The 14,991-nt window shown below is 45.9% G+C and overlaps 1 protein-coding gene and 2 non-coding genes across 3 annotated transcripts; 2 read left to right on the forward strand and 1 right to left on the reverse strand.

Moving 5' to 3' along the window:
* Positions 1 to 54: 54 nt before the first annotated feature.
* Positions 55 to 2,104, reverse strand: LOC137301964 (zona pellucida sperm-binding protein 3-like). The gene is made up of 6 exons (XM_067971682.1): positions 2,073 to 2,104; positions 1,889 to 2,015; positions 1,728 to 1,807; positions 1,524 to 1,645; positions 1,318 to 1,452; positions 55 to 1,231 (listed from the first exon to the last, which is right to left on the reverse strand). Exons 1-6 carry the CDS (start codon positions 2,102 to 2,104, stop codon positions 1,113 to 1,115), a joined length of 615 nt encoding a protein of 204 aa, XP_067827783.1. The 3' UTR covers positions 55 to 1,112.
* A 5,446-nt stretch (positions 2,105 to 7,550) lies between these two features.
* trnad-guc (transfer RNA aspartic acid (anticodon GUC)) lies at positions 7,551 to 7,622 on the forward strand. Its single transcript has one exon. It is a non-coding gene; the product is annotated as a tRNA-Asp (tRNA).
* Positions 7,623 to 14,720: 7,098 nt separating this feature from the next.
* trnal-uag (transfer RNA leucine (anticodon UAG)) lies at positions 14,721 to 14,802 on the forward strand. The gene has a single exon. It is a non-coding gene; the product is annotated as a tRNA-Leu (tRNA).
* The last annotated feature ends 189 nt before the right edge of the window (positions 14,803 to 14,991 follow it).

The following is a 14,991-nucleotide window of genomic DNA, read 5'->3' on the forward strand; positions in this document are numbered from 1 at the left end:
ACCCAATTCACTGTAAAGTTATGAAAACCACAGCCAGTTTAGCGACCAGGGGACATAACCTTAAAGTTAGAATTAGGACTTTCAGGAGTGAAGTGAAGAGACACTTCGACACGCAAAGAGTGGGAGAAGTTAGGAACACTCTTCCACAAATGGCAGTTGATGCTAGCTCAATTGTTAAATCTATTATCTCAGATTAAAATTGTGACCCAAAAGGTAAGGGATATGACGAAGGCAGGTATATGGAGTTATGTCATAGATCAACCATGATCTCTTTGAATGGTGGACCAGGATCGAGGGGCTAAATGACCTTCTCCTGTTCCTATGATCACTCTTCAAATACAGTGAATGATAATAATGTAAATAGTTCATCCTATTTTCAAATTGCAATAAAATCTTCAGGGCCTGTCGTGAGGGGAAGCTGAAGATGAGAAACTTCTGTCTGCTCACAAGAAGACAGGTGAAATTCAAATCCAACAGAGTTAAGTCACAACCTCTGGGCTCCCCATCCCTCGCCCTCTCACTGTGCCTGTACCCAATAGGCACATCATTGCCCCCTGTGTACATTAACCTTTACACTGAGCATTTGAAATCTACCTGGAGCCCCACCCCCACTAAACAAGAATCTTTACATCAGGGGCAGGGATCTTCAATCTTGGAAGAGAGTTCCAAGTCCACCGACTCTCAATCCGATTGGTGTTTGGACAATTAGCTCCAAAAGGGAGAGTTTAACTGGAGTTTTGAGCCCGTGTGGGGATTCGAGTTATCAATGGCTGCGGAGCACCAAGGGAGAGATTGGGCCGTCAACCAGCCGGCACCAGTCCCACTGTTCCTTCAGAGCTCATTTACCTGCACAATGAGGGCCTGGCAAGCCTTCACCCATTGCTGCAGCCATCCCTGGACTGGGCCTGGATACATTATTACCAGCCAGTCTGCCACGACTTACATGGACCCATTAAAACCAATTTCACGAACAGGAGGAACTGTGGAGGAGTGTGGAGTGTTACTAACAGTATTGAGCACTCATTGCATGCGGATTGGAGCCAGATAATGAAAAATGAGCAACCAGCCATTAGAAGATACCAGTAGTCACTGCTTTATTGGTCATTTGATAACTAGTTGAACTGGGTTTGCTTGTGTTTCCTGTACAGGAACAAGGCGATCAAAGAAGCAGAGATCAGAGAGACAGCGGTCACAGTCAGGGCCAGGATCAGGACCACCTCAGACTCCACACCTAAAAAATAGAACAAGAAACCAAAGGTCAGAGTGAGTGAAGGAAATACTGAGGGGAAAATGGAAACGAGCAGTCAGCCAACTCACCACCCGGAGACCTCTGCTGCATCCTTTGCTCAACCTCATTAAGGGGCTCAATTGCCAGGTCTGTCACATCAGGATCCAGAATGACTAGGGGTCCAAGTAAGGCCTCACCCTCCCACTTCAATTCAGCATCACTCTCTGCAATATCAAACATTCCAGTTAGAGAGGGTAAAGGGTGACCTCCAACATATAGAGGATCAATGTCCTACCAGGTCCAGATACAAGATCCCTCCTTCCTCTGGAATAAAGTCGGAATTCCCTCGTGGCACTGCAGTTACTCAGATGACAACAGGCACACACGTCATTGTTGGATTCTTCCAATGGGGTCCAGCTAAACCAGAGAATCCGTTTATCAACCAGGTTGTCCATCACCCTTTAATACAACACATCCCTGAGCAAGAGAGGGAACTTACATATTCTGGAAAGTACAAGCTTTGTTCATGGAATCTCTCCGATCCACTGCAGCAACTTTCAGGTGACAGGTGATGAAAATCTGAGGGACACATTCAATACAAGTTGTTGTTTAGTGACCTCCTCCCAACATGGGGAACCCCAATGTTTGGCTTCCTCTTACCAAGGAACGGTCATCTCCAAAGAAGCGGAACGCATCCAGGTCAAACTGGAGTTTGTCCAGCTCACGTTCACCTCTTGGCAACACAAAGGTTGAAAAGGAGTCCTCAGCTTTGCTGTCCAGGAGGCAACTGAAGATAGATTAAAAAAGGGACAAAGTGAATTTAGTGAACCCATTGAGACATAACCAGCTGGAGAAAGCAGAGAGCTCCTTACCCATGGTAGTCAATGATGTTGTATCTTGGGGTGGAATCCTTGTCTGGGCTCAATGTAGCTGCACAGCTGTCAATGTAGAGCTTCAAGGGCATGTGGTTGGTCATTGAAACAGAGGCCTCAATGTGAATGAGGTCACCCAGGTAGTAGACAGTCGAGGTGCGCTCTGAAAGCCAGTCATCTGAAGTACAAGAGGACAAGGGTTGGAGACAGTGGGTGAAACTCCCAGTGGGAGACCACAGAAAAGCACTCCCCATCCACCCATCACATACCGTTCATAAGACGCAGTGAGAATGACAGAAGCCCTTCTCCAGACTTGGTCGAGCTGAATGGGATCCAGGTGGGCTTGATAGGGTCACTGCTCACATTGCCCTTCCTGGAAGGACAGGAGTGTAATTTCAGGACAACTTCAGAGAACTGCACCTGCTGTAGACCTTATTTGCCACAGAGTAAAGTTTCTTACCTAAAATAATGGCACTCAATGGGAATGATAGCTCCATTCGTTCTCACAATGACAGATCCATGAGCATTTGGGGTGTGGTTCAGGTGGGTGGTGTAGACCAGGAAATCTCCAGCCATCTGAAAGACATCAGGTTAAGGAATGAAGAGCTGGTCTCATTGGACAAAAGCTATTTCTGGTCATTTTCCTGCCCTGTTAAGCAGCAGTTTGAGGGGTTTCAGCTGTTCCTCAATGACACATGATTGAAGCAGCTCCACCATTGGTTGAAGTTGCCTCGAGCAGCCTCTGTTACTCTGCTCAGTCCACTTTCTATCATAGGGGACTTCAGGCCTGCAGTCAGAAACCCTGAAATGATTGGCACTGCCAGATTTGATGAGCATTCTTTCCCATATAGAATAGAGCTTTCACCTTAAGGGGCTTCAAGTTAACCCTGATATGGAGCACAAAACATCACTTAAATCTCATCTGTGTCCGTGGAATCAAGGGGATTGGCAGGAGAAATAACCAAAAGTGGAGTTCCCCTTTAATACATTGTATCCCAATTATTATTCCACTTGTTTCATTTTTCAAGAGAAGTCTCAACAGGAACTTCCACATTGAACATTCATTGACCACAAGTTGAGGCAACAAGCCTGAATTTCCACGAGAAGGCAAGGAAAAGATAAATCAATTGAGGCACAAAAGAACAGACTGGTTTGGAAGAATGTCGGTAAAGGTTCAAGGTCAATAGAATTGAATCTCAGAGCTAGAGAGTAGTAATGACCCATTTAAGAAAGATGCAGTCCCTCAGTGACAAGTTGAAGTTCTTTTTAAATATAAAGCTGAGATTAACAGGTCAATATAAAGTAGTTGTTTCACACAGGGTGATATTTAACAGTGGGCAAGAATTTATACACAGATTTCATTCAGGGATCTCCTCAGTGGCTGGAGTTTCAGCCGACGTTAATGAATTCAGAGTGGGCAGTAAACGACACAGTGAAATTGGAGCAAGAATTGAGGAATCACATTACCTGCAATCTGCTGCCACATTCATGGAGCCCATAGTCAAAGAGGACAGTGTGGTTCTGAGAGTGGATCCCAGTTGGCCGACAACCTGCTGTCCCCAGGGCCAGGTCAGTAGCTTTAATCAGGTGCCTGGTTCCAAATAAATCCATGTCGACCCTCACCAGCAGGTTCTGCTCTCCACACTGCACCATCACAGTCTGCAGTGAAGACAGACTTCTCCCCTCAGACACACTGAAATGGGAACCAAAGGGAGGCACAGGGAGAGGGACTCTCTGGGGCACAGGGGTGGGTTTTACTCTTCTCCATGGAAATCTCTGGCCTCTAAACTGTTCCCAAATATCAGAGCAACAAACAACTCCAACTAACACCAGCACCGAGAACAAAGCTCTCACTACAAAATCCCCCATGATACCAAACAACTCAACTATTCCTTTACCCACCAACCAACACCTTTTATACACTGCAGTCACCTGACTCCAATTCAATGAGTCGCTGTTGTGATACGATTGGATGTCTTTCAGAAAAAAACTCAATATCTTTCTGATCCTCCTTTCATTCAATCACTTCCATTGTCCTATTTCATAAGTTTCTTTAGAAAAATAAGAAAAAAAGAAAAGAAAAAAGACGGAGGGAGAGAGCGGTGCAACTGAGTGCAGAGATACAGAGAGACACCAGCAGAGGGAGGTAGAGAGCGGTGTAACTTAGTACAGCGATACAGAGAGACACCAGCAGAGGGAGGTAGAGAGCGGTGTAACTGGGTACAGAGATGCAGAGAGACACCAGCAGAGTGTCCAGGAAACCAACCTTTTATCTGAAATCTGAGGCGAGATCTAAACTGCACAATGTAGAGGAAGCATTACTGTGTATCTAACGCGTGTTGTACCTGCCGTGTGAGTGTTTGATTTGACAGTGTAGAGGGAGCTACATCTGCATATAACCCGTGCTGTACCTTCCCTGGGAGTGTTTGATGTCACAGTTTGGAGGGAGCTTTGCTCCCTATCTGACCTGGAACTGCCCTTCTGCAACTGGAAAGTTTCTCCTTCTTTACTCTTTGAAAACCCTTCACAATTTTGAACACCTCTATCAAATCTCCACTTTATGTTCTCTGTTCTAAGGAGAACAGCCCCAGTTTCTCCAGTCTCTCCACAGAACTGAAGTCCCTCATTCCTGGCACCATTCTAGTAAATCTCCTCTGCATCTTCTCTAAGGCCTTGACAACCTTCCTAATGTTTGGTGCCCAGCATTGAACACAATACTCCAGCTGAGGCCTAACCAGTGTTTTATCAAGATTTTGTATCAATTCCTTCCTTTGTATTCTGTGCCTCAATTAATAAAGCCAAGGGCCCCACTTGCTTTTTTTAACAGCCTTCTCAATTTGTCCTGCCACATTCAAAGATTTGTGTAACGACACCCCCAGGTCTCTCGATTCGTCCACTCCATTTAAAATTGTTCCATTTAGTTTACATTACATCTCCTCATTCTTCCTACCAAAATGTATCGTTTCACAATTCTCTGTATTAAATTTCATCTGCCATGTTTCTACCCATTTCACAAGTCTGTCCATGTCCTCCTGAAGTCTGTTACTATCCTCAACATTGTTTATTACATTTCTGAGTTTCCTGTCATCTGCAAACTTTGAAATTATACCCTGTACACCCAAGTCCCGGTCATTAATATATATCAAAAAGAGCAGTGGTTCTAATACCGAGCCCTGGGGGACACCACTGTATACTTGCCTCCAGTCTGAAAAACAACCGTTCACCACTACTCTCTGTTTACTGCTCCTTAGCCAATTTTGTATCCACGCTGCCATTGTCCCTTTAATCCCATGGGCTTCAATTTTGCTGACAAGTCTATTATGTGATACTTTATCCTCCCTTAATCTCTCACTGCATAGAAACTCCCCGACCCATATTCATGGCCACCCCCTCGACCTTGCCATCTCACGTGGCCTCTCTACTCCCATCGTCTCAATCATGGATAAGGCCATCTCTGATCACTTCCTTGTAACCCTCTCCACCCATATGGATTCATAGAATCATAGCAAGGTTACAGCACGGAAGGAGGCCATTCAGCCCATCGAGTGATTACCGGCTCTATGGAAGATCAATCCATGCAGTACCACTCCGCCAATGCACATCACAGAATGAACTCAGGAATCCCACCCCACTTTCTATGGGTCGGGGAGTTTCTATGCAGGGAGAGATTACGGGAGGATAAAGTATCACATAATAGACTTGTTAGCAAAACAGGCTGCGGTTATGGTGCAGACTGGGATCCAGGGCTGAGGCTGTGGTCATCAGTTAGTCTGGGAGTGGCACAATCTGGTTCATGACTAGCCGGGTGTGAGAGTAACACCAAGGAGTCAGGCTGGCGTTTAGAAGGGTGTGGGTTCCAGCTCCCAGTGTTTCCAGAATGTTCTGTGTGTGTTTCACTGAGACTCGGGCTTTACAGTAAATAATAAAAGGATTGTAGACAAATACTTGGCCATGAGCTGCTGAGTGACCGGTCGGGAGATTGTTGCTTGCTTCCCTTCAGCTTGTGGGACTGTGTTTTTGGTGCACTGTCCCTTTAAGAGCTGTGGTCTGCCTCATTTCTCAGTGTGATTGTGGGACTGACACAGAAGCGAGGGAGGAAGCAGCAGCCATAGCTCGGACTGCAGGCAAATTGGGAGGCTGGGATTAAAAGGCTGTTATTCCTACACCGGGAGTTGAACCCACGCCACCTGCAGGAAAACCAGGAATCCTAACCACCAGACCACATGGGAATGGAAGGAGGAATCAACAGGAAGGGCACTGAGACAACACCCAGAAGGTTAAGGGGCGATTATGAAAGGTTTTGACAGACGAAATAAGGAGAAACTGTTTCCAGTGATGGGAGGGTTAATAACCAGAGGACACAGATTAAAAATAAATGGGAAAAAAAGCCACGGGCGGGAGGAATCAGGAGAGATTTTTTTACGCAGCGAGTTTTTATGATCGGGAATGCACTGCCTGAAAGGGAGGTGGAAGCAGGTTCAATAGTAACTTTCGAAAGGGAATTGGATAAATACTTGACCGGAAAAAATTCACAGGGCTGTGGGGAAAGAGCCGGGGAGTGGGACTAACCCACTTCCTTCTGTGTTCATCCCTGGAAAAAACTCTCCCCCAAGTCACTTACAACGGCACTTTCAAATTTCCAACTGTCTATTCTTTGGCCATTCATCGCCAGATCTGGCTGGACCACATAAAGCACTATCGGGTCCTGTCTCCTCTGACAAAACTGCTCACTATTCCAGGATCATCCTGGAATGTAAAGATAACCCCAGGATTCTCTTCACTACAAACCATCTTCTTAAACCCCTCTCCCATCCCCTCTCCACCCTCACCTCCAACAACAAGTGCGAGGAGCTCATGGACTTCTTTGTCACTAAGATTGAGACCATCCATTCAACTGCCTCTGCCGTTCCCCTCCCTTCCCCTAGCCCACCAAGTTTCTCTCCTATCTCCCCTCATGCCCTCTCTGAGCTCATCTTGACCATGAGACCCACCTCCTGCTCCCTCGACCCTATTCCCTCCAAACTTCTGAATACACAACCTCCTTTCCTGGCCCCATGTTTGCTGACATTGTTAACGGTCCCCTCTCCTCAGGTACTGCCCCCTCCTCATCAAATCTGCCGTCATCACCCTCCTTCTCAAAAGACCCACCCTTGACCCTCTGTCCTTTCAAAAGACCGCCCCATCTCCCACCTCCCTTTCCTCTCCAAAGTCCTTCAATGTGTTTTTGCCTCCTTATTCCGTGTCCATCTTTCCTACAACACCATGTTTGAATCCCTCCAATCAGGCTTCCACTCCTGCCACAGTACTGAAACGACCCTTGTCAAATTCACAAATTACATCCTCTGTGACTGTGTCGAGGGAGATTTCATCTTGATCGAACCCTTGATCGAACCAGATTCACTGAAATGTGAAGCATCTGTGGTGAATGTACGTTAAAAGCCTGCACCACTTCCTCGTTAGTATAGTGGTGAGTATCCCCGCCTGTCACGCGGGAGACCGGGGTTCAATTCCCCGACGAGGAGGTTATTGCTGCTTTCGAAGCTTCACTTTCATTTATCTGCAATATTGGATGTTGAAAATACAATGAAAAACTGACTCGGCCTTTCCCACTTCTGCAATTTGATTTCACAGCGATTTTAAATATCTGCTCTCTGCCTCACGCTTCAGCTCGATGTCAGAACCACAATGATGGGCAAGAAATAAAACGCAGAATCGCGCTGTCACCAGCCCGAAGCAGAGAGAGACAGGTCTCGGAACAGGCGCAGACATGAAAGATCTCACATACAGCAATGAAAATGATGCATGTTTCAGTGAATCTATTTTAACTACTTCTTTGATGACAATTTGTTTAACGTTCCACGTGCCACTGTTGAAGGAAGACTTACTTTCTATCTCTTTGTTAGTCAAGGTCCAGAGGAAAATGATGTGGTGAGCAGGGAAAAAGTGACAGAAAGAAAGAAAGAGAGACACTCAGAAACCTGTATAACAAGTGAGACAGACATAGTCATATTCACACATACACAAACACACACATTCCTAGCTACATAAACACTCACACACAGACATATACACACAAACAGAGTGAATTAAAATTCCACGGCTTTGAACACCTCAAGTTTTATGCTCATTTTAATTGATCTGCAAGATTTAACGAAATCTACGACAGAAATAGAACAAAAATCAGCCAATTTATCCATATTCTGTCTCTCAGTATTTCTGAGTCACTCCATGTGTATCTGTTTCTGCGTGTCTGTCTGTCTGTGTATGTGCCTCATATTTTCTATATTTTCCTGAGAAGATGTCTCTTTCTGTCTCACTCTCTCCCGCGTTACCCACATCATGATCCAACATGAGATGGAAAAGTGGTCGGTAATTCTTCTTTCAACAGTGGTCCGTGGAAAGTTAAACAAACTGTCATCAAATGAACAGTTCAAACAGATTCACTGAAACATGAAGCATCTGTGGTGAACGTACATCCCCTTCCGGCACCAGTTCCTCGTTAGTATCATGGTGAGTATCAGTGTCTATCACCCTGGAGACTGGGGTCAATTCCACGACGGGAAGGTCAGTCTTTAGAAGCTTCACTTTCATTTATCTGCAACATCGGATGAGGAAAATACAGTGAAAAACTGACTCGGACTTTTCCACTTTCCACGATTTAATTTCACTGATATTCCAGCAATTTTAAAATCTGTTCTCTGCCTCACTCTTCACCTCGATGTCAGAACCACAATAATGAGGAAGAAATAAAACGCAGAATCGCCTTGTGAACAGACCCGGGCTAATTCACCAGCCCTAAACAGAGAGAGACAGAAAACTACTCACTATTCCAGGATCATCCTGGAATGCAAAGATATCCCCGGTATCTCTTCTCGAGACAAAACGACTTATTGGACCCCCCCCCCCCCCTGCCTCCTCCACCCTCACCACAAAAATTGCGAGGAGCTCATGGACTATTCTGTCACTAAGATTGAGACCATCTGTTCAGCTTCCGCTCCAGTGGAAAACTCTCCAGTTTCTGGAGTCATACCGAGCACAAAAGTACCCGCGACATCGACCACCGAGAAGGAAAAGGGCAGCAGGTGCACGGGAACAACACCACCTGCACATCCCTTTCAATTCACACACCATCCTGACTTGGAAGTACATCGCCGCTGCGTCAAAATCCTGGAACTCCCCATCTGACAGCACTGTAGGTGAACCTTCACCACACAGACTGCAGCGGTTGAAGAAGGAGGCTCACCACCACCTTCTCAAGGGCAATTAGGGATGAGCAATACCTGCTGGCCTTGCCAGCAATGCCCACATCCCATGAAAGAATTTTAAAAATCGTCCAAATTACCTATGGTCTGTCTCTCCGTATGTCTAAGTCACTGTATGTTCATATGTATGCGTATGTGTCTGTTTCTTTGTGTAGGTGTGTCTTTCTGTGTGTATGTATCTGTCTGTCGATGCATGCATGTGTCTGTGTGTGTCTCACATTTTCCATGTTTTCCTGAATGCATCTGTTTCTCCTTCTTTCTCTCTCACTCTCTCCCGCGCTCCCCACATAATTTTACTCTGGACATAATCGAACAAAGAGAAGATCTTCCGAGTCTGCTTTCTCATCTGCGCCTGTTCCGAGACCAGTCTCTCTCTGTATCTCCGTCTTTCAACAGTGGCCCGTGGAAAATTAAACAAACTGTCAACAAATAGTAGTTCAAAAAGAGTCAGTAAAACATGAAGCATCTGTGGTGAATGAACGGTCACAACCAGCATCAATTCCTCATTAGTATAGTGGTGAGTATCCCCGCCTGTCACGCGGGCGACCGGGGTTCAATTCCCCAACGAGGAGGTTATTGCTGCTGTAGAAGTTTCACTTTCATTGATGTTGAAAAGACAAAGAAAAACTGACTCGATCTGTCCCGATTCCACAGTGATTTTAAAATCTGCTCTCTGCCTCACGCTTCAGCTCGATGTCAGAACCACAATGATCGACAAAAAATAAAATGCAGAGTCGCACTGTGGACAGACCGGGTCTGAGTCACCAGCGAGAGACCGATCGAGAGAGAGAGAGACAGACAGAAAGAAAAAAGATGGAGATACAGAGAGAGACAGGTCTCGGAACAGGCGCAGATGAGAAAACAGACTCGGAAGATCTCACAAACAGCAATGAAAAGGATGCATGTTTCAGTGAATCTATTTTAACGACTTCTATGATGACAGTTTGTTTAACTTTCCACATGCCACTGTTGAAAGGAGACTTGTTTTCTATCTCTTTGTTAGTCAAGGTCCAGAGAAAAATTATGTGGGGAACAGGGAAAAAGTGACAGAAAGAAAGAAAGAGAGAGACACTCAGAAACGGGTAGAAAAAGTGAGACACACGCAGACATATTCACACATACACAAACACACACATTCATAGCTACATACACACTCACACACAGACACACCGGCTTGTACACACAAACACACACCCACCAATAACCTGAAAGTAACACAGGACGACTTGCCAAACAGCAGAAGCAGCATGCTGTAGACAGAGCTAAGCGATCCCACAACCAACGGATCTTCTGCAGTCCTGCCACACCCAGTTGTGAATGGTGGTGGTCAATTAAACAACTAACGGGAGGAGGCTCTGTGAACATCCCCATCCTCAATGATGGTAAAGCCCAGCACGTGAGTGCAAAAGACAAGGCTGAGCTGTGAGCAACCATCTTCAGCCAGAAGTGCCGAGTGGATGATCCATCTCGGCCTCCTCCCGATATCCCCACCATCACAGAAGCCAGTCTTCGATCGAGGTGAAGAGTGACGCGGAGAGCAGATTTTAAAACCGCTGGAATATCAGTTCAATTAAATTGAGGAAAGTGGGAATCTCCGAGTCAGTTTTGCACTGCATTTTCCACATCCAATATTGCAGATAAAAACTTTGACAGGCGGCGAAAATTTAACCTCTTCGTCGGGGAATTGAACCCCGGTCTCCGGCGTGCCAGGGGAGGATACTCACCACTATACTAACGAGGAATTACTACATTGATTCCACACTCACCCCAGATGGTGTTAAAAATGTGTCAGTGAATTTCTTCAACTATTTATTTGTTGACAGTTTGTTTAATTTTCCACGGGCCACTGTTGAGAGAACCTTTTACATTTCCTTCTCTTTGTTAGACAACGAACAACTGACTCTGTCTTTCTTTCGTTCTTTCTCTCTCTTATCGTGGTGAGCATTTATAAGACGCCAACTTTTAATTTTATGTCTTCGCCGAGCTTCTTCCTAAAAAAAACTACAGAGAAAAATAAACAGCTGATTGTCGCTTTCAGAATATTATTGAACAGAGACTGTTTGGGAACTGGATGCAGAGCGATTGTGATTTTAACTTCCTCGTGGTTAAGGTGACAGATTAAAATTTCATTCATTTCGCTCGCACAGGTTCGAATCTGAGAGACTTCAGATCCCGTCATTTATTAACGTGTTCATCTCTGCGTTTCAAAATTCAACAAGTTTCTTGTGGAATTAATAATTCTGAAGTGAATTAAAATTCCACAGCATTGAACACCTCGAGTTTTATGCTCATTGATCTGTGAGATTTCACGAAATCTACCACAGAAATAGAACAAAAATCAGCCAAATTATCCATGTTCTGTCTCTCCATATTTCTGAGTCACTCCATGTGTATGCTTGTCTGTGTCTATCTGTCTTTGTATGTGCCTCATGTTTTCTATGTTTTCTTGAGTCGGTCTTTCTCTGTCTCACTCTGTCCCGCGCTCCCCACATCATGATCCAACATGAGACGGAAAAGTGGTCGGTAAATCTTCTTTCAACAGTGGTCCGTGGAAAGTTAAACAAACTGTCATCAAAAGAATATCTCAAACAGATTTACTGAAACGTGAAGCATCTGTGGTGAACGTACATCCCCTTCCGGCACCAGTTCCTCGTTAGTCTCATGGTGAGTATCAGTGTCCATCACCCTGGAGACTGGGGTCAATTCCCCGACGGGAAGGTCTGCCTTTCGAAGCTTCACTTTCATTTATCAGCAACATCGGATGAAGAAAATACGGTGAAAAACTGATTCGGACTTTTTCACTTTCTACGATTTAATTTCACTGATCTCCGAGCAGATTTTAAAATCCTCACCTCGATGTCAGAACCTCAATAATGAGGAAGAAATAAAACGCAGAATCGCCCTGTGAACAGACCCGGGCTAATTCACCAGCCCTAAACAGAGAGAGACAGAAATCTGCTCACTATTCCAGGATTATCCAGGAATCCAAAGATACCCCCGGTATCTCTTCTCGACCACAAACCGACTTCTTGCACCCCCTGCCTCCTCCACCCTCACCACAAAAATTGCGAGGAGCTCCTGGACTATTTTGTCACAAAGATTGAGACCATACGTTCAGCTGCCGCTCCAGTGGAAAACTCTCCAGTGGCTGGAGTCAGACGGAGCACAAAAGAAGATGGTAGTGGTTGTTGGAGGCCAATCATCTCAGCCCCAGGACATTGCTGCAGGAGTTCCTCAGGGCAGTGTCTTTGGCCCAACCATCTTCAGCTGCTTCATCAATGACCTTTCCCCCATCATAAGGTCAGAAATGGGGATGTTTGCTGATGATTGCGCAGTGTTCAGTTAGATTTGCAACCCCACAGATAAGAAGCAGTCCGTGCCCACATACAGCAAGACCTAGACAATATCCAGGCTTGGGCTCAGAAGTGGCAAGTAACATTCATGCCAGACAATTGCCAGGCAATGACAATCTCCAACAAGAGAGAGTCTGACCACCTCCCCTTGACATTCAACGGCACTACCATCGCCGAATCCCCCACCATCAACATCCTGGGTGTCACCATTGACCAGAAACTTAACTGGACCAGCAGATGACACCAAGATTGGTGGCATTGTGGACAATGAAGAAGGTTATCTGGGATTGCAACGGGATCTTGATCAATTGGGCCAGTGGGCCGATGAATGGCAGATGGAGTTTAATTTAGATAAATGTGAGGTGATGCATTTTGGTAGATCGAATCGGGCCAGGACCTACTCCGTTAATGGTAGGGGGTTGGGGAGAGTTATAGAACAAAGAGATCTAGGAGTACAGATTCATAGCTCCTTGAAAGTGGAGTCACAGGTGGATAGGGTGGTGAAGAAGGCATTCGGCATGCTTGGTTTCATTGGTCAGAACATTGAATGCAGGAGTTGGGATGTCTTGTTGAAGTTGTACAGGGCATTGGTGAGGCCACACTTGGAGTACTGTGTACAGTTCTGGTCACCCTATTATAGAAAGGATATTATTAAACTAGAAAGAGTGCAGAAAAGATTTACTAGGATGCTACCGGGACTTGATGGTTTGACTTACAGGGAGAGGTTAGACAGACTGGGACTTTTTTCCCTGGAGAGTAGGAGGTTAAGGGGTGATCTTATAGAAGTCTATAAAATAATGAGGGGCATAGATAAGGTCGATAGTCAAAATCTTTTCCCAAAGGTAGGGGAGTCTATAACGAGGGGGCATAGATTTAAGGTGAGAGGGGAGAGATACAAAAGGGTCCAGAGGGGCAATTTTTTCACTCAAAGGGTGGTGAGTGTCTGGAACGAGCTGCCAGAGGCAGTAGTAGAGGCGGGTACAATTTTGTCTTTTAAAAAGCATTTGGACAGTTACATGGGTAAGATGGGTATAGAGGGATATGGGCCAAGTGCAGGCAATTGGGACTAGCTTAGTGGTATAAACTGGGCGACATGGACATGTTGGGCCGAAGGGCCTGTTTCCATGTTGTAACTTCTATGATTCTATGATTCTATATAAATACTGTGGCTACACGAGTAGGCCAGAAGCTGGGTATTCTGTGGTGAGTGACCCACCTCCTGACTCCCCAAAGCCTTTCCACCATCTACAAGGCACAAGTCAGGAGTGTGATGGAATACTCTCCACTTGCCTGGATGAGTGCAGCTCCAACAACACTCAAGAAGCTCGACACCATCCAGGACAAAGTAGCCCACTTGATTGGCACCCCATCCACCACCCTAAACATTCAATCCCTTCACCACCGGCGCACTGTGGCTGCAGTGTGTACCATCCACAGGATGCACTGCAGCAACTCGCCAAGGCTTCTTCGACAGCACCTCCCAAACCCACGACCTCTAACATCTAGAAGGACAAGAGCAGCAGGCACATGGGAATAACACCACCTGCACGTTCCCCTCCAAGTCACACACCATCCCGACTTGGAAATATATCACCGTTCCCTCATTCGTCGCTGGGTCAAAATCCTGAAACTCCCTACCTAACAGCACTGTGGGAGAACCTTCACCACATGGACTGCAACAGTTCAAAAAGGCGGCTCACCACCACCTTCTCAAGGGCAATTAGGGATGGGCAATAAATGGTGGCCTCGCCAGCGACGCCCACATCCCATGAACGATTAAAAAAAGGCAGTAATGGCGCGGCTGTGATACAAAACCATGCTGACAAAGCTCAATGGATTAGCAGTGCATCACCTCAACCAATCAGCCACCTGGTCGCAAGAACAGTGCAAAGAAAGCCCTTTTATTTGATTCTTTCAAGGCAAAAATCTTGGACTCAAAGGTCAGAGTCGGAAAGCCGCTTTTCAATCACCAGTTCCGAGATTGTGGACAACACGCTTGTGAAGCGGTAGCGTGGCCGAGCGGTCTATGGCGCTGGATTTAGGCTCCAGTCTCTGCGGGGGCGTGGGTTCGAATCCCATCGCTGCCATAATTTCAGCTGTTGAACATTTTAGCCTCATCACCAAAATCTTTCTTTTCTCAGCAGTGTCATGCGTGCCATTAATGTTGTTGGGGCACAACTGCCACACCTCATGTGCTGCGTCGTGATCGTTTTGTGATTAACACTCTGCGTTGTGGTCGCAGTAACATCGGAGCGAATCCGAGTCTCCACAGAGTT

This window comes from Heptranchias perlo, chromosome 35, assembly GCF_035084215.1.
Source record: "Heptranchias perlo isolate sHepPer1 chromosome 35, sHepPer1.hap1, whole genome shotgun sequence".
Taxonomy (NCBI): Eukaryota; Metazoa; Chordata; class Chondrichthyes; order Hexanchiformes; family Hexanchidae; genus Heptranchias; species Heptranchias perlo.

Excerpts from the sequence above, each read along its gene's own strand:
- LOC137301964 (XM_067971682.1), bottom strand. The coding sequence starts at position 2,104 with ATGGGTAAGGAGCTCTCTGCTTTCTCCAGCTG. Across the intron at positions 2,016-2,072 it reads CTCTCTGCTTTCTCCAGCTG|TTGCCTCCTGGACAGCAAAG; the intron begins GTTATGTCTCAA and ends ATCTATCTTCAG. Across the intron at positions 1,808-1,888 it reads TTGGAGATGACCGTTCCTTG|ATTTTCATCACCTGTCACCT; the intron begins GTAAGAGGAAGC and ends TGTGTCCCTCAG.